The sequence below is a fragment of the Pelobates fuscus genome, chromosome 3 (assembly GCF_036172605.1).
Source record: "Pelobates fuscus isolate aPelFus1 chromosome 3, aPelFus1.pri, whole genome shotgun sequence".
NCBI classification, from domain to species: Eukaryota; Metazoa; Chordata; class Amphibia; order Anura; family Pelobatidae; genus Pelobates; species Pelobates fuscus.
In genome coordinates, this window is record NC_086319.1 from 328,017,233 (window position 1) to 328,037,856 (window position 20,624).

At 41.1% G+C, this 20,624-nt stretch overlaps 1 protein-coding gene across 1 annotated transcript in view; it reads right to left on the reverse strand.

Annotated features, from left to right (window-relative positions):
• Positions 1-20,624, reverse strand: part of LOC134601801 (transient receptor potential cation channel subfamily M member 7-like) — a 160,241-nt gene that overhangs the window by 116,998 nt on the left and 22,619 nt on the right. Inside the window, exons 3-9 of the mRNA XM_063446300.1 lie at positions 9,952-9,990; positions 7,439-7,637; positions 6,515-6,728; positions 5,623-5,747; positions 5,374-5,545; positions 4,947-5,121; positions 36-159 (exon numbers count right to left, since the gene is read on the reverse strand). Coding sequence (XP_063302370.1) covers positions 36-159; positions 4,947-5,121; positions 5,374-5,545; positions 5,623-5,747; positions 6,515-6,728; positions 7,439-7,637; positions 9,952-9,990 — 1,048 coding nt within the window. The remainder of the gene's footprint in view (positions 1-35; positions 160-4,946; positions 5,122-5,373; positions 5,546-5,622; positions 5,748-6,514; positions 6,729-7,438; positions 7,638-9,951; positions 9,991-20,624) is intronic.

Below are 20,624 nucleotides of genomic sequence, written 5' to 3' on the forward strand. Positions count from 1 at the left end.
TCTAAATTCCAGAATATAGAGTTCTAGATACTCACAAGGTTCTTGATTTTCATGCAAGCTAGCAAGGTCTGGAATAAATACGTTGTGTCCTTCTGATTTAGGGTGAACATCCTCCTGATGGTAGCAATCAATTCTGATTCTATGCCCTCTGGTAGACTCCTAAATAAGAAAATAGGCATGTTTATTAATTCGAGCAACCTGCAGAGGGAACTTTATGTGTGACTGTTCCTAACCTAAAACACTAGCTTATATTATACTTTTATATTTTGGCTACTTCAAAGTTCTTAGTTTACTTATATTTTACTAGGATACAATATGCATTTCAATGTACACAAAAAAGAGAAATTATCCCATAAATTGAGATACTATCCATTGTATGCTCTATGCAAACAAGTTGTTGAACAATGTACACATGGTTCGGCATGGGGCTTCAATGGACAGTGAACGGATATAATCCTGGATAATAAAGAAATCTGCTTGAATGCAAAGTTTGAATAGCCAATAAATTAGATAGTACTCAGGCAAGCATACTGGATGAGGAATGTATTTCACTTGAAAAAGGGTTGTTCTAGTTTCTGTAAATTCTGTGATGTAGATAGATTTGGTAATGTATACAAATGTATATATTTATTTTTTTCTGTGTAAAGAAAATACAAACAGGCTTGCAATGCCACAACAGCTATGGCAAGTTTTCAAAAGACATAAAAAGATAAATGCACCTTTTGTTCATTTTGGTATTAGAACCGCTACTTCAAGCAGTACGCAAAAATGGAGATGCCAGGGGTATACACATAGGGCAACGGGAATTCAAGGTTTCTGCTTTCGTGGATGATTTACTCTTTACACTCACTAATCCAACTACCACTCTTCCAGAATTAGTGAACAAAATTACCAAATATAGCTCCAAGATTATTGCAGAGAAATGCAAAATACTTAATCTCACGGTACAACAGGGGGAAGTGGAACGGCTACAAAGGAAGTTTCGGTTCCAGTGGGACCCTACATCGATAAAATACCTGGGTGTAAACATCCAATTTTCCACGCCAGCCGAGCGCCATACAGGCAGACCTACAGACATGGGATAAACCCACTCTTCTAAGATGGATGGGAAGGGTCAATGCTGTATCAATGAACATACTCCCCCGCATCCTGTATCTTTTAAACACAATACCGATACGTCTTCCCAGGAGTTTCTCTAAAACCATTCAAACACTATTTACACGGTTCATCTGGGCAGGGAAAAGACCGCGTTTGGCTTATCATATCATCACCCGCCCCATACACCGGGGAGGCTTGGGACTTCCCAACATCCTCCACTACCATTATGCAGTACATATGAATAGAATTCTAGACTGGTCCATACAGCCCCCCTCCAAACTTTGGATTTACATTGAACAAGACGCTTCTCATACCCCTCTACAGGCCCTCCCATGGGCAGTTTCAGGGTCCAGGGAGTACCCAATACCACAGCATCCAACCATTTCAGCAACACTTTCAGTGTGGTCCAAAATAGCCCACTTGCCTGAGATCTCTCCCACGATCTCACCAATATATCCCATCTCCCACAACACCTTTTACTTTTTAATTTCAGAACAGTTGAGTGGACTACGTGTAACTAAACTGTATAACAAAGTACATAGTAGACAACCACACCTCCGTTACGAGACATAGTTCGGCTTGAGACCCGCTTGTGGAACGAGCATATTAATATTTTCCTTGGTTACTCCTACCAAATTGACACACATAAGTATCTGAATAGAGTTTATAACATTGTATGCTCCTAACTGAATTATATTGTTTTTTATTATGTATGATTTTTCAGTTCTTCTCTTTTCTGTCTTATTGGTTCATGGCTAGCTACGCATTTATTGGGCAAAATGGTCCCATAAACCTGGCAACAGGTGCGAAGAGCAACATGTCGGGGGAACATATGAGCCTCAGTGTACCCCTGAGTAATTCTTACTTGTATTCAGTGGAAGGTTTTGCAATCAGACGGTAGCTGGTCTGAAGTCTGTACTGTTTAGTGTTTACCATTCACTCTTATTATAAACGTCTTCTCAAGCAATACCAGTCTAATAAACATGTGTGGAAAGGCATCATCTATGCCTGTATAGGAACAGCTATATTGATTATTTGCAAATAGCTGGAACATGTAATGCTGTTACACTGTAAATACTGTGTTAAGCAAGTACAAGGTGAGTTGTCTGCTCATGTCTATATTTGCCAAGTTGCCGTGAACCCATCTGTTTGATATTCTTCAATAAAAAGAAATTGAATAAAAAAAATTTAAAAAGATAAATGCATGGTATTCGATAATACTGCACACTTTTATATTATAAAGTAGAATAAAATAAAACATGCTGAATGACTAGTAATAGTTCCTTTAATCAATGTCTCAACTCCAATTGAAGTATTTCCTGAATGTATAGTCAATATTTTGTTGGATACTTGTAAATTGTGTGGCAATTTCAGATTTATATAATAACTGACAATATACCCAGTTTTCTGACCTATGTAACAAATTTAACTTACCATTGTGTGAACTATTCAACTATCTAAGAGTCAAATATTTTTTAGCTTCCCTTCTATATAAAGATATAGATAGCTGGGATAAATTTATTGAATTATATTCTCCAAAAAACCTTATATCTAAAATTTATAATCTAATAACCCCAGAAAACTCGAACATAAAAGTGAAATATATAAATAAATGGGAATGCAATATCAAATGCTCATTTTCCTTACAAATAAAGCTTGGTATACTACTAGGAAAGCCACACATTGTGTTAACGTACATGAACAATATTATAAGTTAACTGATAGAAGGTATCTGATACCCACGTGTATATCTAACTTTGATCCGAGTGTATCAAGCCTTTGTTGGAGATGTCTTAGAGAAGACGGTACTCAATTCCATATTTGGTGGAATGTCTAAACCTTGCCCAAATTAAAAATAAATTAGCAGCAATATTTTAAACTAAAACTATCAGCCCCTCAAACCTTTCTACTTCAGAACCTATGTACAAAATATTTATGTATAAACATACTTCTTGCTTTTAAGATATGTATATCCAGATATTGGGGAAAAAACAGAGATTCCCTCATGGAATTCTAAATCAAAATCAACTTTCAGGCTTGTTCAGAAAAATATTTTTTTATTGGCAATGATTTAAGGGCTAAATTGTATGAAGAAATTTGGTCAAGATGGCATGACAATTTACCGACAAGATGGATCCATCCCCCTCTCTTTTATGGAATAATATTCCAACATTAGCCACGTGAACTCTTTGGATGTCTCAAATTTAAAGGTTATAGTTAAAGGAACACTATAGTCACCTAAATTACTTTAGCTAAATAAAGCAGTTTTAGTGTATAGATCATTCCCCTGCAATTTCACTGCTCAATTCACTGTCATTTAGGAGTTAAATCAATTTGTTTCTGTTTAGCAGCTCTAGCCACACCTCCCCTGGCTATGAATGACAGAGCCTGCACGAAAAAAAAAATGGTTTCACTTTCAAATAGATGTAAGAAAATCTTAATTAAACAGAACTTGCAATAAAGAAAGCCTAAATAGGGCTCTCTTTACAGGAAGTGTTTATGGAAGGCTGTGCAAGTCACATGCAGGGAGGTGTGACTAGGGTTCATAAACAAAGGGATTTAACTCCTAAATGGCAGAGGATTGAGCAGTGAGGCTGCAGGGGCATGTTCTATACACCAAAACTGCTTCATTAAGCTAAAGTTGTTCAGGTTGTTCAGGTGACACTATAGTGTCCCTTTAAATGATGTGACTGGATGTTTATATGTATTGTGTTATATGTTTGGAGTTTTTATATATATTTCCTTGTTTGTTTTTTTCTCCTGTGTGGTTATTAATTGTATAATTATTGACAATTTGTTTCGATTAATAGGACTGTTTATTTGATGTCAATGAATAACTATGTAATAAAGATTTATAATTTTTTTTTTTTTAATAGTTCCACTCCAAAAGGCTCTGTGAGAGATATGCGAAAGTCCAGGACACTATAAAGCATGGCTCTGTGATTTAGCCAGGCTTGTCATCAAGGGATATGAATCAATGTCTCTTTGTTGTTCTTTAGCCTATGCCCACCAAGGGCAGGACATAGTCCCACAATATGGTGCTGTATATCGAGCCAAGAGTCAAACAATACCTTGATTCCCTGTCATGGCCTGTATGTGCCCAGCTCCAGTAAAGGTCTGTGCGCCACTTTCCCCGGGCGTTGCCGATGTGGTCTACGCCACCTGAGGTGGGCCACCCAAGCACCACATGTTGGTCTCAGGGACGTGGAAGTGGCCACGCAGGTGAGCAAGGTGGTAGGACCTGTGTGGCAGGGAGGATGTACCAGTCTTGCAGTCTCTGTCTGAATTTTTCAAAGAGGCTGACTAGCCGAGGCAGTACTCCAGACCTCCCTTCCAGATGAATCCAGGGACATGCAGCCTCAGCTATTTTTAAAGCACTATTCTCAGTATCTTTTTGAACTGTGGCATTGCTGCATGCCTCCTGTGGAGGGAAGGAGTCCTCACAGTGGAGACAGGGATCCTCCCACCGGTCCAGGAGATTGGCCACCTCTCCCCTCCACAATGCACACTAGGACTCAACTCAACAATCGGCAGAGATCTCCATGCGGACCACAGCTGACGACCGCTGGAAGCTTCCCCGAGCCGGCCAGTTGATGCAGGATGCCTGGATTTCTCAGTCAGCTCAAGGTAGTTAGCCAAAGATACTGGCGATTGGACTAAATTGTTAGAATCATAAAGGGCACTTAGAAAACATGCACTATGTATTTCTAAGAAAACAAAATCAAACCTGAGAGAGAGAGAAAAAAGTTTCCCATTAAGTCACTTGAACAGTCTATAACAAAATGGTGAAGCCATCCTGGCTACTCATATCCCAATATCTTACTGCTCCCTCACAGACATTTTCTTACCCACAGCTCTCAGTTTGTTCATAAACGTAGGCCAAAAGATCTGCAGCTCTACCACTTCCCTCGAAGACAACAACTGGCACAGGAGGACTTTGCTGAAGATATTCCAAGACTGTGTAGATGCTGTTCGGGCCACCTTCAATTAAAACAGCCACAAGAGGAACACGTGTGGCTGTCCCTAGAGGGGTGTTAGAACACATCAATATAATTATAATTTTTTTAAAGTATGGAACATGCTTGAGAACATATACAAAATGATACCTCTATATTAGAGCAGCATACACTGAAAACATCTATTTTTATTGATTTGCATGTGTGATTGTGTTTTGTAACAGCTGGCTAAGAGACACCAAGTGGCATTTTTGAAAAGTATTGTGAATACAGCAGTGACAGAATTGTATTATTATTATTATTTAACTTAAAATCTCACTTGTATGAATTTGCTGTTGACTGATTTTCTTCTCCAGTTCTCTTCGTATATGAACCTCCCCTCCATGCTTCCCAACTGTCCCGTCATCCACCAGTAAGAAATGAGAATGGTGACTATTGAGGACATGGAGTTTGCTTAGTGGATTCTTCAAAGCTTGATACTGAGCCATAACCTGAACCAAAATAAATTTATAATCAGGGTTGTATGACTAGACAAGAGAAGGGTCATTTAGAGAAAGATGAGTCTTACGTTTTGCCCAAGAAGATCATCTCTTCCTTCAATGACACCCCATGGGGCTATACCCACTGTACAAACTGTGTGGGTCAGCCTGGAAGCCACTTCCTTTATGGAATCTTCTATATGTGTTGCTACTCCTGTATTGAGAAGGAAAACTAAGTGTAAAGATCTCTGATAGATTTTTTCAACGACTGTCAAATGACAAAGTAGGATAATTTTCAGGCTATTTACATTGCAGGAAAATGTGTTGCCTGATTCCATTAAAAAACATTTAATGTGTTCCATTCAGGTAGTTTCAACTAGGCTTTACAGACCCGTATAACAGAGGGCCTACCGTTGTCTATATTGTGTTCAATCAAAATAACTTTTACATAATTTCGTGCATGGGACCCATTTAACATACGAGAGGACAGATATATATTTTTTTATATATAAAATTTCTCACTGAACATGTTACTGCTCTTTAATCCATATATGGGTGGGAAAACCTCTCCTTAAACTTTTCTTACCAATTACTGTTTCTGTGCTGCAGGTATATTGGTTCCTGTAACACATCTATTTATTTTAACAGTCCATTTAGTAAGGTATTGGGGATCTAAACATGGGTGTACTAGTCATTTGACTAGTGACAATGAAGAGCAACAACTGCTGAAAGATCAAACTTTTACACCCCTGTAATAGTGAATGTGGGCACCAGCTATGATGCTATTTTCCTTCTACTGCATACTAACAGGAGAAGAAAGATATCCTTGCTCCTCACCCGAATTGTAGCCTCCAAATATTACTCCTAATCTAAATATTGGTATGGAATTCTTAAATAGACAAATAGTGTCTGAAGAGGTGAAGATGAGGATTATTGATATGCATAAAACCTATGAAATGCAATATCAAGACTTCCACTTACCAGTATTTATTCCTCCTGTTAGAATCCAAGCTCCCGTTGTTTCTGCTACCTTGATAAGACCCTTACAAAGTGCTTCTTTCATTGTGGGGTGCATCTCAAATTTGTGAGTTCCACCATGGACAGAGATAACCAGCTTTGGTATATTCATCCTCCAATAGTTCACCATGAGGTGGACTATGTCTTCAATTTTGCTGTCATCTGACAACCTGACATACTGATAGAACATTAGATAAACAGAATATAATTAAAACAAAAATAAAAAGAAATAGAGCTGTTGACATTCTGTCCAGAGAAAATCCTTACAAGGGTCAGAGGGAAAACAGCACTGAAAAACACCCATAACCGCACTTCCCCAATACAGGGGATAATCCTAGCACAATAACCACTTACGAGATAAAACACAAAAAGACCCGAAGACTGCTAAGACATTTCAGGAGTGGAAGGCAGTAAATATAAAAACAACCTTTATTAACTAAAGTGGGTATGCAATAACTTACTCTATTATATACAATAGTACCCAAGGTTAGGAAGCCTTGAACCAAATGCAAGGTAGCCACAGGCTGCCAGATAGAAAAGAGGTAGGCTGACCACAGACACTTCAGATTACATGAAGTAAAAAAATGAGATGGTATAACAAAGGTTATTTATATAATGTAGACATTCTTTTGATAATGATTTCTACCTCTTGCAGCAATACCAGTAGAAAATGGTTCTGAAATGTTTGGTTTACAATAGTGTTTAAAAGGGACATGCTATAACAGCCAAAGCTCTACTGTTAGCAAATTAAAACAAGTGGAGCCTGAATATCTGTTCTATTATTTTCCCAAACTACATAAACATACAGTTGAGGTTTCACCTTTAGTGGGATATTTCCCTTCAAAGACAACCAATAGTTTGATTAAGATATTTTCCATTATCTTTTACCTTAGCTTTACAGCCTTGTGATCCACCCTGAAAAAGGATTGTGCCATAAGCATCTGTGGGACTCTTCACAGTGTGCCTCTCCACTGTCCAAGGTCCTAATTCCTGGTGGAGATTTGAACCCTGGTGTTCACTAGAGGAGCTACTACCCAGATTACCAGTGCAACGTGAATGTTGTCGTATTAGCTGGCCGCAGCAGCACCTACCATTAAAAAATAAAAACATAAATACATTTTAAAAAATAACTTCAACTCTATGGGGATCTTTAGATGGAGGCAGGGGGTACAATTTAAAATGTTGTTATTATTGGTGGTGTCATGCCCCTTTCACTACTGAGCACTTTTTGATTGAAAAAATATTAGCATAGCATTTATTTGAAGCAAGGGGTGCATAGCTAGCAAATGTCAACATATCATAAAACACAAACAAAAATGTGTATAGACTGATTTGCAGACAGACTTAAAAAGTTAAATTATGCATATTTACACAATTTGTATTTTTCAATTATTTATTCAATCTATAAATTATATTTCAAAAATATGAAAAGCTTTAGACAGTATAGAGTCACCTTTATTAGGCAATATCTCACATAAAGTCTAAAATGTTAGTATAAAACCAAAAGAAAATATTTTTCTCACATACAGTAGGTGTAACAAAATAGATATATAAAAATGGTCAAATACCTTCCTTATTGGTATTTAATCCCTTAAGGACCAAACTTCTGAAATAAAAGGGAATCATGACATGTCACACGTGTAATGTGTCCTTAAGGGGTTAAAGGAGCTTAAAGGCATTTCTACCAGTACAGCTTACTAAAATAGAAACAGAATGCAAAAAGAATGTGCATTTATGCATAATTTCCACACAGTAAATAAAGTTAGATCATATCTTTCTAAAATAAAAATGTATTTAAAACTGATATAACAATATTTACTCATTTCTAGAATGCTAATTTCCTCTCCCTGTGTATAGGAATTATATGACCCATTTAAACCTGTACTGTTTGAAAGCAGCAGGTGAGCTTACTTTTTTTCACAAACTTGCAAGTATTAAATTAGTGAACAATAACTTCTGGCATAGAAATTAATTTTACTGCAGGTTGGTAATTATTCTTAGAGTATAAAATAGGGTAAGTGAGTATTTATGGGCTAAATTTCATACTGCAAAATACATGAAAATAAAACTTGTATACATACAGTATCTCACAAAAGTGAGTACACCCCTCACATTTTTGAAAATATTTTATTATATCTTTCCATGTGACAACACTGAAGAAATGACACTCTGCTACAATGTAAAGTAGTAAGTGTACAGCCTGTATAACAGTGTAAATTTGCTTGAAAACATTATAAAGCATAGCATTATTTAACATACAGATTTTCACAAGATTTATAGATATTTAAAACCATTTAATACGGTATGTTAAAATAGACCCTTTTTAAAGAAAAAAAAACATATATATGTTGGTAACTAAGCACATCAGGACTGGATTTCCAATGCATTTAATTATGTCTTAAGTTAAGACGTTGTGGGAGGAAGAATAACCATTGTTTATCGCATTGTTTAAAGGACCACTATAGTGCCAGGAAAACAAACTTGTTTTCCTGGCACTATAGGGTCTTTAGGTCTCCCTCACCCTCATGGCCCCCCTTCTGCCAGGCTGAAGGGGTTAAGCACTTACCTTTCTGCAGTGCCAGGTTCCCTTGGCACTAGGGAACTCTCCTCCCTCTTTTGATGTCAGCGCTTAATGTGCATGCGCGGCAAAAGCCACACGCGCATTCAATCAGTCCATAGGATTTTCACAGTGAGAAGCGCTGAATGAGACAGCTACTAGAGGCTGGATTAACCCATAGGTAAACATATGTTTACAGCTACAGGGATAACCCTAGATGGAGCTGAAGTGGTCTGGGTGCCTATAGTGGTCCTTTAAGTTCTAGCCACTCTCTGATAGACCCCCCCATTTCTAGTTAAACCCTTTTACACTTGCTTTTGTAATTTTATAGATCTGATAAATATAACAATTTACATTTTTTGTTGTTGTTGTTTTTGTTTTGTATTCTTACATCTTTTGGGTTTGTAATGTTGCCAGTAATATTTCTTTCTTAGAGCCCTTGGGGGTAGGAACCAAAGAAAATCCAGGGGGACAGCATTTCAGAATACATTAAACTATGCTGTTTTCTACACAGAAAATGATAAAGTATCACTAGGGAATCTATTAGTAGGATAAGATAACCAGCTCTATTAACATGTTGTGTTATTCATATCTTTCTTAAACACTAAAACATATGATGTTAAAAAAAACTTTAACCCCTTGAGGACACATGACATGTGTGACATGTCATGATTCCCTTTTATTCCAGAAGTTTGGTCCTTAAGGGGTTAAGGGGGGATTTGCCTACCCTCTCCCCACCCCCCTTTTTAATACACCCATGTGTGGAGCCTATGGAATATAAATGAGACCCTTGATATACATGATCTGTCTGGTAAGAAAATACACTTAATGAACATGGCATTACCTGACAAGTCGCTGGCAAATCTGACATCCTGGAATGCACCTAAACAATGAGCAAATTAAAAAAGAACATTTTAGTTTTTGAGAAAAAGGGATTAAAATATATAGTACCTACAAAGGACTGTCAGTCAAGTGTAAATTCAGCTATCAGCCATTTCAATGTGCTTATATTTTAACTTTTCTGTCACTTTACCATTTTACTCCTTAGAGACAAGCAACACTGACAAAAATGTTTCCACAATAACAGTCTACGTCAGACATCATTGCAATATTAATTAAACATTATACAGTTTAATTCTGACATTACTACTGTGTAATTTTAAGTGTGAGGATTTTTAGTCCAGTTCTGACATTATTATAGTTCACTTATTAATTTATTATAGTGCAGATCGAAATTCATTGTTGCATAATTTTAATGCTATTAAAGTTTACTTTTGACACCATTCAGGAACAATATCTTAAATTAGTTCTTAGATCAGAACTATACAAAATAATGGTAAGGCATTCTCTGTCTCATATTTTTGAGATTAAATTGTTCAGACTGAATATACACAGTATTTCTTACATCTTTACTGGATGCACAAAACACAAATTAAGTAGAATGACTTAAAGTTATGAGACAAGTGTAACAGATCCCCCTGTTTTTCGTTGGATCTGTAATATAGGTTGTAACAATCTCCTACCATGTTGCCTGGGAACCTCTACCTTTTGTTTTCCTGTCATTATCCACATTGCCCTGCATCTAAGAACAAAGACTGTTTCTGGCCCTTTAACTGTGCTGTGCAAAGGATGGATACACTTGATATGGTACTTTGGATACAGCCGAAGTTCTGAAGTAGTCGAAGTGGCCGCCATTAGACAATCGAACACGTGGTGGTGGCCATTTTAATGCAGTCAAACGCGGTCAGCAGTGTGTGCCGTCAAATCCCTGGAACTGAAATCGGCCAAACATTTGAACGAACACCGCTGACCTGTACCTTCCCCTACCCTTCGACACTGCGGCTGGAAACTAAGTCCCATTCGAAGATTCGAACGCACGCTCGAATGGGACTTTGTCATCTTTTTCGTGTAAAATAGACTGCCACTTAACTAATGACCACCACTGAAACTTAACCCCATTTTACTTCGACACTTCAACAGAAGTCGAAGTGCTTTCGACTATTCGAACGCCACCTTCGGATGGGACTTTGTCATTTTTCAAGGCAGAAATAGACCGACCGCACGGCCTGAATCTGTGGAACTGTTTTGGGCATGCAAACAGGCGTGCGGTCGGTCCAAAGAGACTTTTCAATATTTCTGGAACCACTGAACGGATTTGTACGAATTTTGAATATGTTTGTCCCCAAGTTGTGTTGTTCAAAAAAATAGAAAAATCATAAAGTTATAAAAATGCATTAAAAAAGTATAAGTTTTAGCTTAGAGATAATTGAGTAGATACCGTAAGAAACTCAATTATCTCCCCAGCAGAGGGGAGGGAATCTGTGGGTTGTAACCATTGTCTGATTGGTTAATGTCTAATTGTCTGTGGGTGTCTCCCTTGCATGGGAGCACCTCATAAAAGGAGAAAACCTGCCATTAAACCTCAGTTCTACTTCACCCTCAATTTTTGGGGGTAACCGCTATACAGCTATTCACACTAGCTCTTGTAAGAGCTTCTTCACTTGGATCACTACTGGATGCTGAGAATCCTCCTCACTGATCGAGAAAAGTACACCCTCCAGCGGTTGAAACCCATCTGCTACACAGGGTAACCGCTACAACCCACTGGAGCAATTTGTATGATTTTGACGTATGTTTGTATTTGGAGTATGCTGATTCTGAAAATGTAAGTTTTATGTTAATGTAATGTATACTTTTGGAGTTATGAATATTGTGCAAAACTGTGTATTTTCCTGCCTGTGATAATTACGTTAGCCCATTGTGTTCAGTAATTATATCACAGGCAGAGGGGAGGATTTTGTGTGGGAGTGTCTGAGTGTATTGTATGTATTGATTGGTTGTTCTTCAAAACCATGTGGGTGGTACTATGGTTGTAGAATGGGCATAAAAGCAGAGAGTTTAAATAAAAGTTGAGTTCTACTTCACTCTCAATCTAGAGTCCTGTCTCTTATTGGGGGTAACCGCTATACAGCTATTTACACTAGCTCTTGTAAGAGCTTCTTCACTTGGATCACGACTGGATGCTGAGAATCCTCCTCACTGATTGGGAAAAGGACACCCTCCAGCGGTTGAAAACCCTCTGCTACATGGGATAAACGCTAGAACAAGTAGATTAGTAATAATGATGATGGTATTATTCACCTTATGGAAATATTAGAGGCTTAGCAGAAGTTGGCCTAAGATTATTGCACAAAGGCACAAAGCCTACTCTCAACCCTCTACCCAAAAAACAGTTAAAGAGTTTTGGATTTTGAGAATCTGCCTATTTACCTCAATTCCCTGAGAATCTACCCATTTATTCTGAGATTCTGCACAATGGCAACCTTCCAATAAGTTTGAGAAGTTGCCCAATTACCCAAAGACTCTATGCTTTCACCAAGAGAATATATTTTCCTGAGAACCTTCCCAATTATCCAGAGACATCGTGTATTGCAGAATGAAGCCCACTCACCTAGAGAGGTAAAGTATATACCTTGTCATCTCGGGCCTTTGAACATTCAACTGGAGATGGGCCGGATTAAGAGCCTATTGAGCTAGGGCTAAAAATTATGCTGGACCTAATTACAGAATCTTAGCGATAGAAAACAGTAAAACAGTCATACCTCCCAAGTCTCTTGTATGTGGGAGAGGTGATGCCGGAGGGAAACTCACAGGATGCATTTATAAGAATACACATATCCTATGCTAATCGCTCACTAATTTCTTGGGACAGTTCCTTCGTATCTCAAGCACTCACCTGTCCACTTCCATTCTCACTAGCAAGCAGTAGCTCCTAGTAAGCAGTTTGGGAAAGAGAAAAAGGTGCATGTAGTGAGTGTAGCAGAAATGGATCATGCCACACTGTAGATCAGGGGAGCCCAATATGTTGATCGCGGTCTGCCAGTTGATTGCAAAGGTAATGCTGGTAGATTGCAGTCTGCTCTTGACCAGCGGGATGTAGGAGCACAAAGAACCTCTCTCCCACCTGTTACTCTCTGAAGCAATGCCGAATGCCTGAGTATTTACTCAGTACCCTGGCCATTGTGTGCAGCCTCTGAGGGGATGGGAGGTACGAGGAGAAGCCGCAGCATCTCTTTAACCCCTTAAGGACCAAACTTATGGAATAAAAGGGAATCATGACGTGTCACACACGTCATGTGTCCTTAAGGGGTTAAGGTCTGAAGGCCAGCGGGTTACATGACGTCATATCCCTGCGGCTGAGTGCTGCGGGAGAGAGAAGGGCAGCAATACCTGGTGGGACTTGTGTGGAGCAATCATAAGAAACAATAAGTGTGACTGTGTATATATGAGCCAGTTAGTGTGTAAGAGCCAGTGTGTGTATGTGTAAGAGCCAGTGTGTGTGTGTGTGTGTGTGTGTGTGTGTGTGTAAAAACCAGCGTGTGTGCATATGTGTGTGGGTGTGTGTGTAATGGTCCGTGTGGGTGTGTGTAAGAGCCAGTGTGTGTGTGTGTGTAAGAGACAGTGTGTGTGTAACAGTCTGTGTGTAAGAGTCAATGTGTGTGCGTGTGTGTGTGTAAGAGCATGTGTTTTTGTGTGTGTGTGTGTGTATGTATGTAAAAGCCTGTGTGTGTGTGTGTGTGTGTGTGTGTGTGTGTGTAAGAGCCCCTCTAATTTTCTTACTCCTCTGTGTAGTGTGTGTGTGTGTGTGTGTGTGTTTGTGCGTGTAAGAGCCAGTGTCTCTCTCTCACACACACACACTACAGAGAGGAGTAGAAAATCAGAGGGGGAGAGATACACAAAGGGGGGTAAGAGACCAAAGGTGGCAAAATTAGATAAGATACATCAAAGGGGGAAAGGCATTCAGAAATTAGGGCAGGGTTTTGTAGAAGTGGAGGCAGGGTTTTTTTTTTATTGTTTTAGATTAATTTAATAAGAGGATATGTGCAGAAGTTGCAATAAGGATTTTAATATATGTAAGAAAGGGTAGATCTCATTGAGCTGGTCATATAAAAAGTAGATTATGACAATAAAAAGTGTGGGTACCCCTGCTGTAGAGAGACCAAAGCAGCATTTGCACAGCCCTTTGTTAACTATTATATTGTCAACCAGTCAACTTATGCTTTGTTACCTGCATCCCTCCTCAGCTTCCATATTTATTACCCTCTGGTCAAAGCAAGAAATATGAAGAGTAGTAAAAAAAAACGAAAAAAAAAACAAAAAAACAATGGGCCTATTTCAGGAGCATGGGCCTGCATCTTCGGCTAAGTCAGCTCTACAGGACTCGTGATCAGAGTCAAGGGATGGGGTGCAGGCCCAACACAGCTAATAATTTCCTATTGGTCTCCAGCAGTTCATGAGTTAATGTATCTGTATTTTACCCTCCAGTTAGTGTTGAACTAGATCAGCATGCTCGACAGGCCAGTCTGGTGTGTAAACAGGTATGCAGGGATACTGGTATCTACAGTTTGCTATCTCAGCAGGTTATCTTAGAACACTTAGAACAAATGTGCTTAATAAAGTGAAGTTGTAACTTGGAACTCGTCATGGCACACCATGAGGGGCGGGTGCACCGCACTTATTCCCAGGGCACTACCAGATTCTCTGCATTTTTCTGGCTGGAGAGCTCTGATCTCTTTAATGAGAGCATGGCTGTTGTTCAGCTAGGCCCCTGAATGCAATGGGCCCTCGGTCCATGAATGATATGCCCGAGTCATCTATACAACTAAAATGCAATTTAGAATAAGAACAATGTATCTTACACAGATTGGTTTCTATTTTCTAAACACATTTATTGCTGTTTAAATACACATTACTGTGAGTATTATTGCTGTAAAGATCTGTTATACGATCCGACACTTCAGGAATACTGAGCTCAAACAAATGAAAGGACAGAGGGATATGGGCCTCCTAAATAGGGACACTTGAGAGTAGTGATGTACCGAACTGTTTGCTGGCGAATAGTTTCTGGCGAACATAGCGTGTTCGCGTTCGCCACGGCGGGCGAACACATGCGCGGTTCGATCCGCCCCCTATTCGTCATCATTGACTAAACTTTGACCCTGTGCCTCACAGTCAGCAGACACATTCCAGCCAAACAGCAGCAGACCCTCCCTTCAAGACCCTCCCACCTCCTGTACAGCATCCATTTTAGATTCATTCTGAAGCTGCATTCTTAGATAGAGGAGGGAAAGTGTAGCTGCTGCTCATTTGATAGGGAAATGTATAGCTAGGCTAGTGTATTCAGTGTCCACTACAGTCCTGAAGGACTCATCTGATCTCTGCTGTAAGGAGAGCACCCCAAAAAGCCCTTTTTAGGGCTAGAACATCTTTTTTTATTTTTTTTATTTTTTTGTGTAATCTAATTGCAGTTGCCTACCTGCCTGCCAGCTTCTGTGTCAGGCTCACAGTGGATACTGTGCCCACTTGCCCAGTGCCACCACTCACATCTGGTGTCACAATAGCTTGCATTTAAAAACTAAAACATTTTTTTCACTTTAATAGATTAATTAGCAGTTAGTTGTCTACAAGCGTCTGTGTGTCAGGCCAACAGCGTGTACTCTGCCAGTGCACAGTGCCACTCATATCTGGTGGCACAATAGCGTGCATTTAAAAACCCAAAAACTTTTTTTTCACTGTAATAGATTGAATAGCAGTTAGTTGTCTGCAAGCGTCTGTGTGTAAGGCTCACAGTGGATACTGTGCCCACTTGCCCAGTGCCACCACTCATATCTGGTGTCACAATAGCTTGCATTTAAAAACTAAAACATTTTTTCACTTTAATAGATTAATTAGCAGTTAGTTGTCTGCAAGCATCTGTGTGTCAGGCTGACAGTGGATACTGTGCCCACTTGCCCAGTGCCACCACTCATATCTGGTGTCACAATAGCTTGCATTTAAAAACAAAAAAAAAATGTCACTGTAATAGATTAATTAGCAGTTAGTTGTCTGCAAGCGTCTGTGTGTCAGGCCAACAGCGTGTACTCTGCCAGTGCACAGTGCCACTCATATCTGGTGGCACAATAGCGTGCATTTAAAAACCCAAAAACTTATTTTTCACTGTAATAGATTGAATAGCAGTTAGTTGTCTGCAAGCGTCTGTGTGTCAGGCCAACAGTGTGTACTCTGCCAACCTCTGCAAGTGCACATTGCCACTCATATCTGGTGTCACAATAGCGTGCATTTAAAAACATTAAACTTTTTTCACTGTTATAGATTGAATAGCAGTTAGTTGTCTGCAAGCGTCTGTGTGTCAGGCCAACAGCGTGTACTCTGCCAGTGCACAGTGCCACTCATATCTGGTGGCACAATAGCGTGCATTTAAAAACCCCAAAACTTATTTTTCACTGTAATAGATTGAATAGCAGTTAGTTGTCTGCAAGCGTCTGTGTGTCAGGCCAACAGCGTGTACTCTGCCAACCTCTGCCAGTGCACATTGCCACTCATATCTGGTGTCACAATAGCGTGCATTTAAAAACAAAAAACTTTTTTCACTGTTATAGATTGAATAGCAGTTAGTTGTCTGCAAGCGTCTGTGTGTCAGGCCAACAGCGTGTACTCTGCCAGTATACAGTGCCACTCATATCTGGTGGCACAATAGCGTGCATTTAAAAACAAAAAACTTTTTTCACTGTTATAGATTGAATAGCAATTAGTTGTCTGCAAGCGGGTGTGTCAGGCCTACAGCGTGTACTCTTCCAACCTCTGCCAGTGCACATTGCCACTCATATCTGGTGTCACAATAGCGTGCATTTAAAAACAAAAAACTTTTTTCACTGTTATAGATTGAATAGCAGTTAGTTGTCTTCAAGCGGGTGTGTCAGGCCTACAGCGTGTACTCTGCCAACCTCTGCAAGTGCACATTGCCACTCATATCTGGTGTCACAATAGTGTGCATTTAAAACCCAAAAACTTTTTTCACTGTTATAGATTGAATAGCAGTTAGTTGTCTTCAAGCGGGTGTGTCAGGCCTACAGCGTCTACTCTGCTAACCTCTGCAAGTGCACATTGCCACTCATTTCTGGTGTCACAATAGCGTGCATTTAAAACTCAAAAACTTTTTCCACTGTTATAGATTGAATAGCAGTTAGTTGTCTTCAAGCGGTTGTGTCAGGCCTACAGCGTCTACTCTGCCAACCTCCGCCAGTGCACATTGCCACTTGTAACGGACCGTTTTGCTCAAAAGGGGATAAAAATCGTTTAGGCGATAATCCCCTTTTTCCTAGACCAGCAGCTACAGCAATCACCAATCTCCCGAACTCCAAACTGTACGAATTCTGGAAACTCCCGAACTGGAAACACACGAACCCTGGAATCAGCCGAACAGGAAAAGCATACAATCCGCTTACACTCCTGGCAGTCAGCATTCAATCCAATTCCCCCAAAAACGAGACGACACATCGGTTTGAGGGTCAAGCAGAATCTGTTTTACTGAGGGCTACCTGCCCAGTATTTATGCAGGTCTCCCACCTGGTGGACACTCCCCTAAGGGACCACATGGAAGACTGAAACAGCAGACAGACATGTATCACTTTAGTACATACAGCCACAATACTTTCCCACAATGCATCCTGGCTTCCTCCTCTCTGTCCTGGAGATAATTAATGAAGTAATTCTATTATCTCCCAGGACAAAGGCAAGACTCCATTATACACGTGGTGACACAGAAACAGACTATCACTTTAAAATACATAAAGACACATTGTATACATAAAACACAGACATGTAACATATCCCCAGATAGCTCAGGTCTGGGTGCACATTATTAGGTGAATGGCACCCAGACCACCCGAATACAGTTTAAGTGCCATGGAGCTAAAGTCTTTAATTATACGAACAGGCTCCATGGCATTGCTATCTGGGTTAAAACATTCACATAAAACATAAAATACCGAATTTCCCTGCATTCACCAAATCCATACGAATTAGAACCAGGGGCTGGAGGTTCAGCGGTGCCTGCACGTAAAAGTGTCCTATTTTGGTGCATGAAAGCCGGGCAGAAAAGCGCTGGCTGCCCGGGGAGCTCCAGAACACCGCCACCTAGCGGCCGCTAAGTGTAACAGCGGCCACCCAGTAACAAGCAATTAAGCTGCGGCTAACCGCAGCTTCAGGGAGGTAAATTGGAGGCACACTCCAGCTTCTGGGTGGCCAATTAACGTCGCCGTCCGGCTTCCCACGGCTCTGGGGAGGTTGGTAAACGTCTGTTTGTTTGGTAGATGGAATCTACCGAACTGCTGTGCAGAAAGGGAGAAATAAATCCTTCTGCACAGCAAAATTAACCCTTTAGCTGCCGGTCCATAATCTAAAGGCAGCAGGCGGGCAACCAGGCTTCTCCAGTTCATAGTGGCGAGGTTGGCTTCGCCACACCACTCATATCTGGTGTCACAATAGCGTGCATTTAAAACCAAAAAACTTTTTTCACTGTTATAGATTGAATAGCAGTTAGTTGTCTTCAAGCGGGTGTGTCAGGCCTACAGTGTGTACTCTGCCAACCTCTGCCAGTGCACATTGCCACTCATATCTGGTCTCACAGTAGCTTGCACGCATAGTACCACTAATCCAAAAAAAAATGACAGGCAGAGGCAGGCCACCCCGCAGGGGCCGTCGTGGTCGTGGTGCTGTGATTCCCTTTTGCCCTAGAATAATGCCCAATTTTCAGAGGCCACGTACCCTGAACTTGAAAAGTTCTGAGGACATAGTTGACTGGCTGACACAGGACACCCAATCTTCTACAGCTTCTGCTCGGAACCTTGATGCACCATCCTCCTCCAGCTTAGCTTCGGGCACCTCTCAAGATACCACTCACCCGCCTGCCGCCACCACCAGCACTAGCACCACAGCCGCTTCACTTTATCTGTCAGAGGAGTTATTTACACATCAATTTGAAGAAATGAGTGATGCGCAACCATTATTGCCAGAGGATGTAGATAACAGGGATATGTCTCAGTCAGGCAGCATTACACACATGGACGTACAGTGTGATGATGATGATGTTGTACCCGCTGCTGCTTCCTTTGCTGAGTTGTCAGATACAAGTGAAGCGGTTGATGATGACGATGCGTCCATGGATGTCACGTGGGTGCCCGCTCGGCAAGAAGAAGAACAGGGCGAAAGTTCAGATGGGGAGACAGAGAGGAGGAGGAGACGAGTTGGAAGCAGGGGGAGGTCATCGCAAGGAGCTAGTGGCACAGTCAGACAGCATGCATCGGCACCCGGGGTCACCACGACAGCACGCCAATCAACGCATGCTGTGTCCACCACCAGAATGCCGTCATTGCAGAGCTCAGCAGTGTGGCATTTTTTTTGTGTGTCTGCCTCTGACAACAGCGATGCCATTTGCAACCTGTGCCAAAAGAAACTGAGTCGTGGGAAGTCCAACACCCACCTAGGTACAACTGCTTTGCGTAGGCACATGATCGCATATCACAAACGCCTATGGGATCAACACATGAGTACAAACAGCACACAAACTCAAAGCCGCCATCCTCCTCCTGGTCCAGCATCTTCAGCCACGTCAACCACTGCTGTCCTCCTTGCCCCCTCTCAACCATCCGCCACTCAGTCTCTCGCCTTGAGCAGTTCCCGCTCATCTGCCCACAGTCAGGTGTCTGTCAAGGACATGTTTGAGCGTAAGAAGCCAATGTCAGAAAGTCAACCCCTTGCCCAGCGTCTGACAGCTGGCTTGTCTGAACTATTAGCCTGCCAGCTTTTACCATACAAGCTGGTGAAGTCTGAGGCTTTCAAAAAATTTATGGCTATTGGGATACCGCAGTGGAAGGTACCCGGACGAAATTTCTATGCACAAAAGGCAATCCCCAACCTGTACTCGATTGTGCAAAAGGAAGTAATGGCATGTCTGGCACACAGTGTTGGGGCAAGGGTCCATCTGACCACTGATACCTGGTCTGCAAAGCATGGTCAGGGCAGGTATATCACCTACACTGCGCATTGGGTAAACCTAATGACGGCTGCCAAGCATGGAATGCGTGGCTCTGCAGAGGAGTTGGTGACACCGCCACAACTTGCAGGCAGGCCTGCTGCCACCTCCTCTACTCCTCCTACTCCATCCTCTTCCATAACCTCCTCGGCTGAGTCCTCTTCTGCTGCTGCGTCTTGCTCCACATCAACGGCACCCCCCGAGCTCCTCAGGTACTATTCCACATCCCGGATACGGCAGTGTCACGCCGTCTTGGGTTTGACTTGCTTGAAAGCAGTGAGTCACACCGGACAAGCACTCCTGTCCACCCTGAACGCACAGGTGGAAAAGTGGCTGACTCCGCAGCAACTGGATATCGGCAAAGTGGTTTGTGACAATGGAACAAATTTTTTGGCGGCATTGAAGTTGGGCAAGTTGACACATGTGCCGTGCATGGCACATGTGTGTAATCTGATCGTACAACGCTTTGTGCATAAGTACACAGGCTTACAGGACGTCCTGAAGCAGGCCAGGAAGGTGTGTGGCCATTTCAGGCATTCCTACACGGCCATGGCGCACTTTGCAGATATCCAGCGGCGAAACAACATGCCAGTGAGGCGCTTGATTTGCGACAGCCCGACACGTTGGAATTCAACACTCCTAAT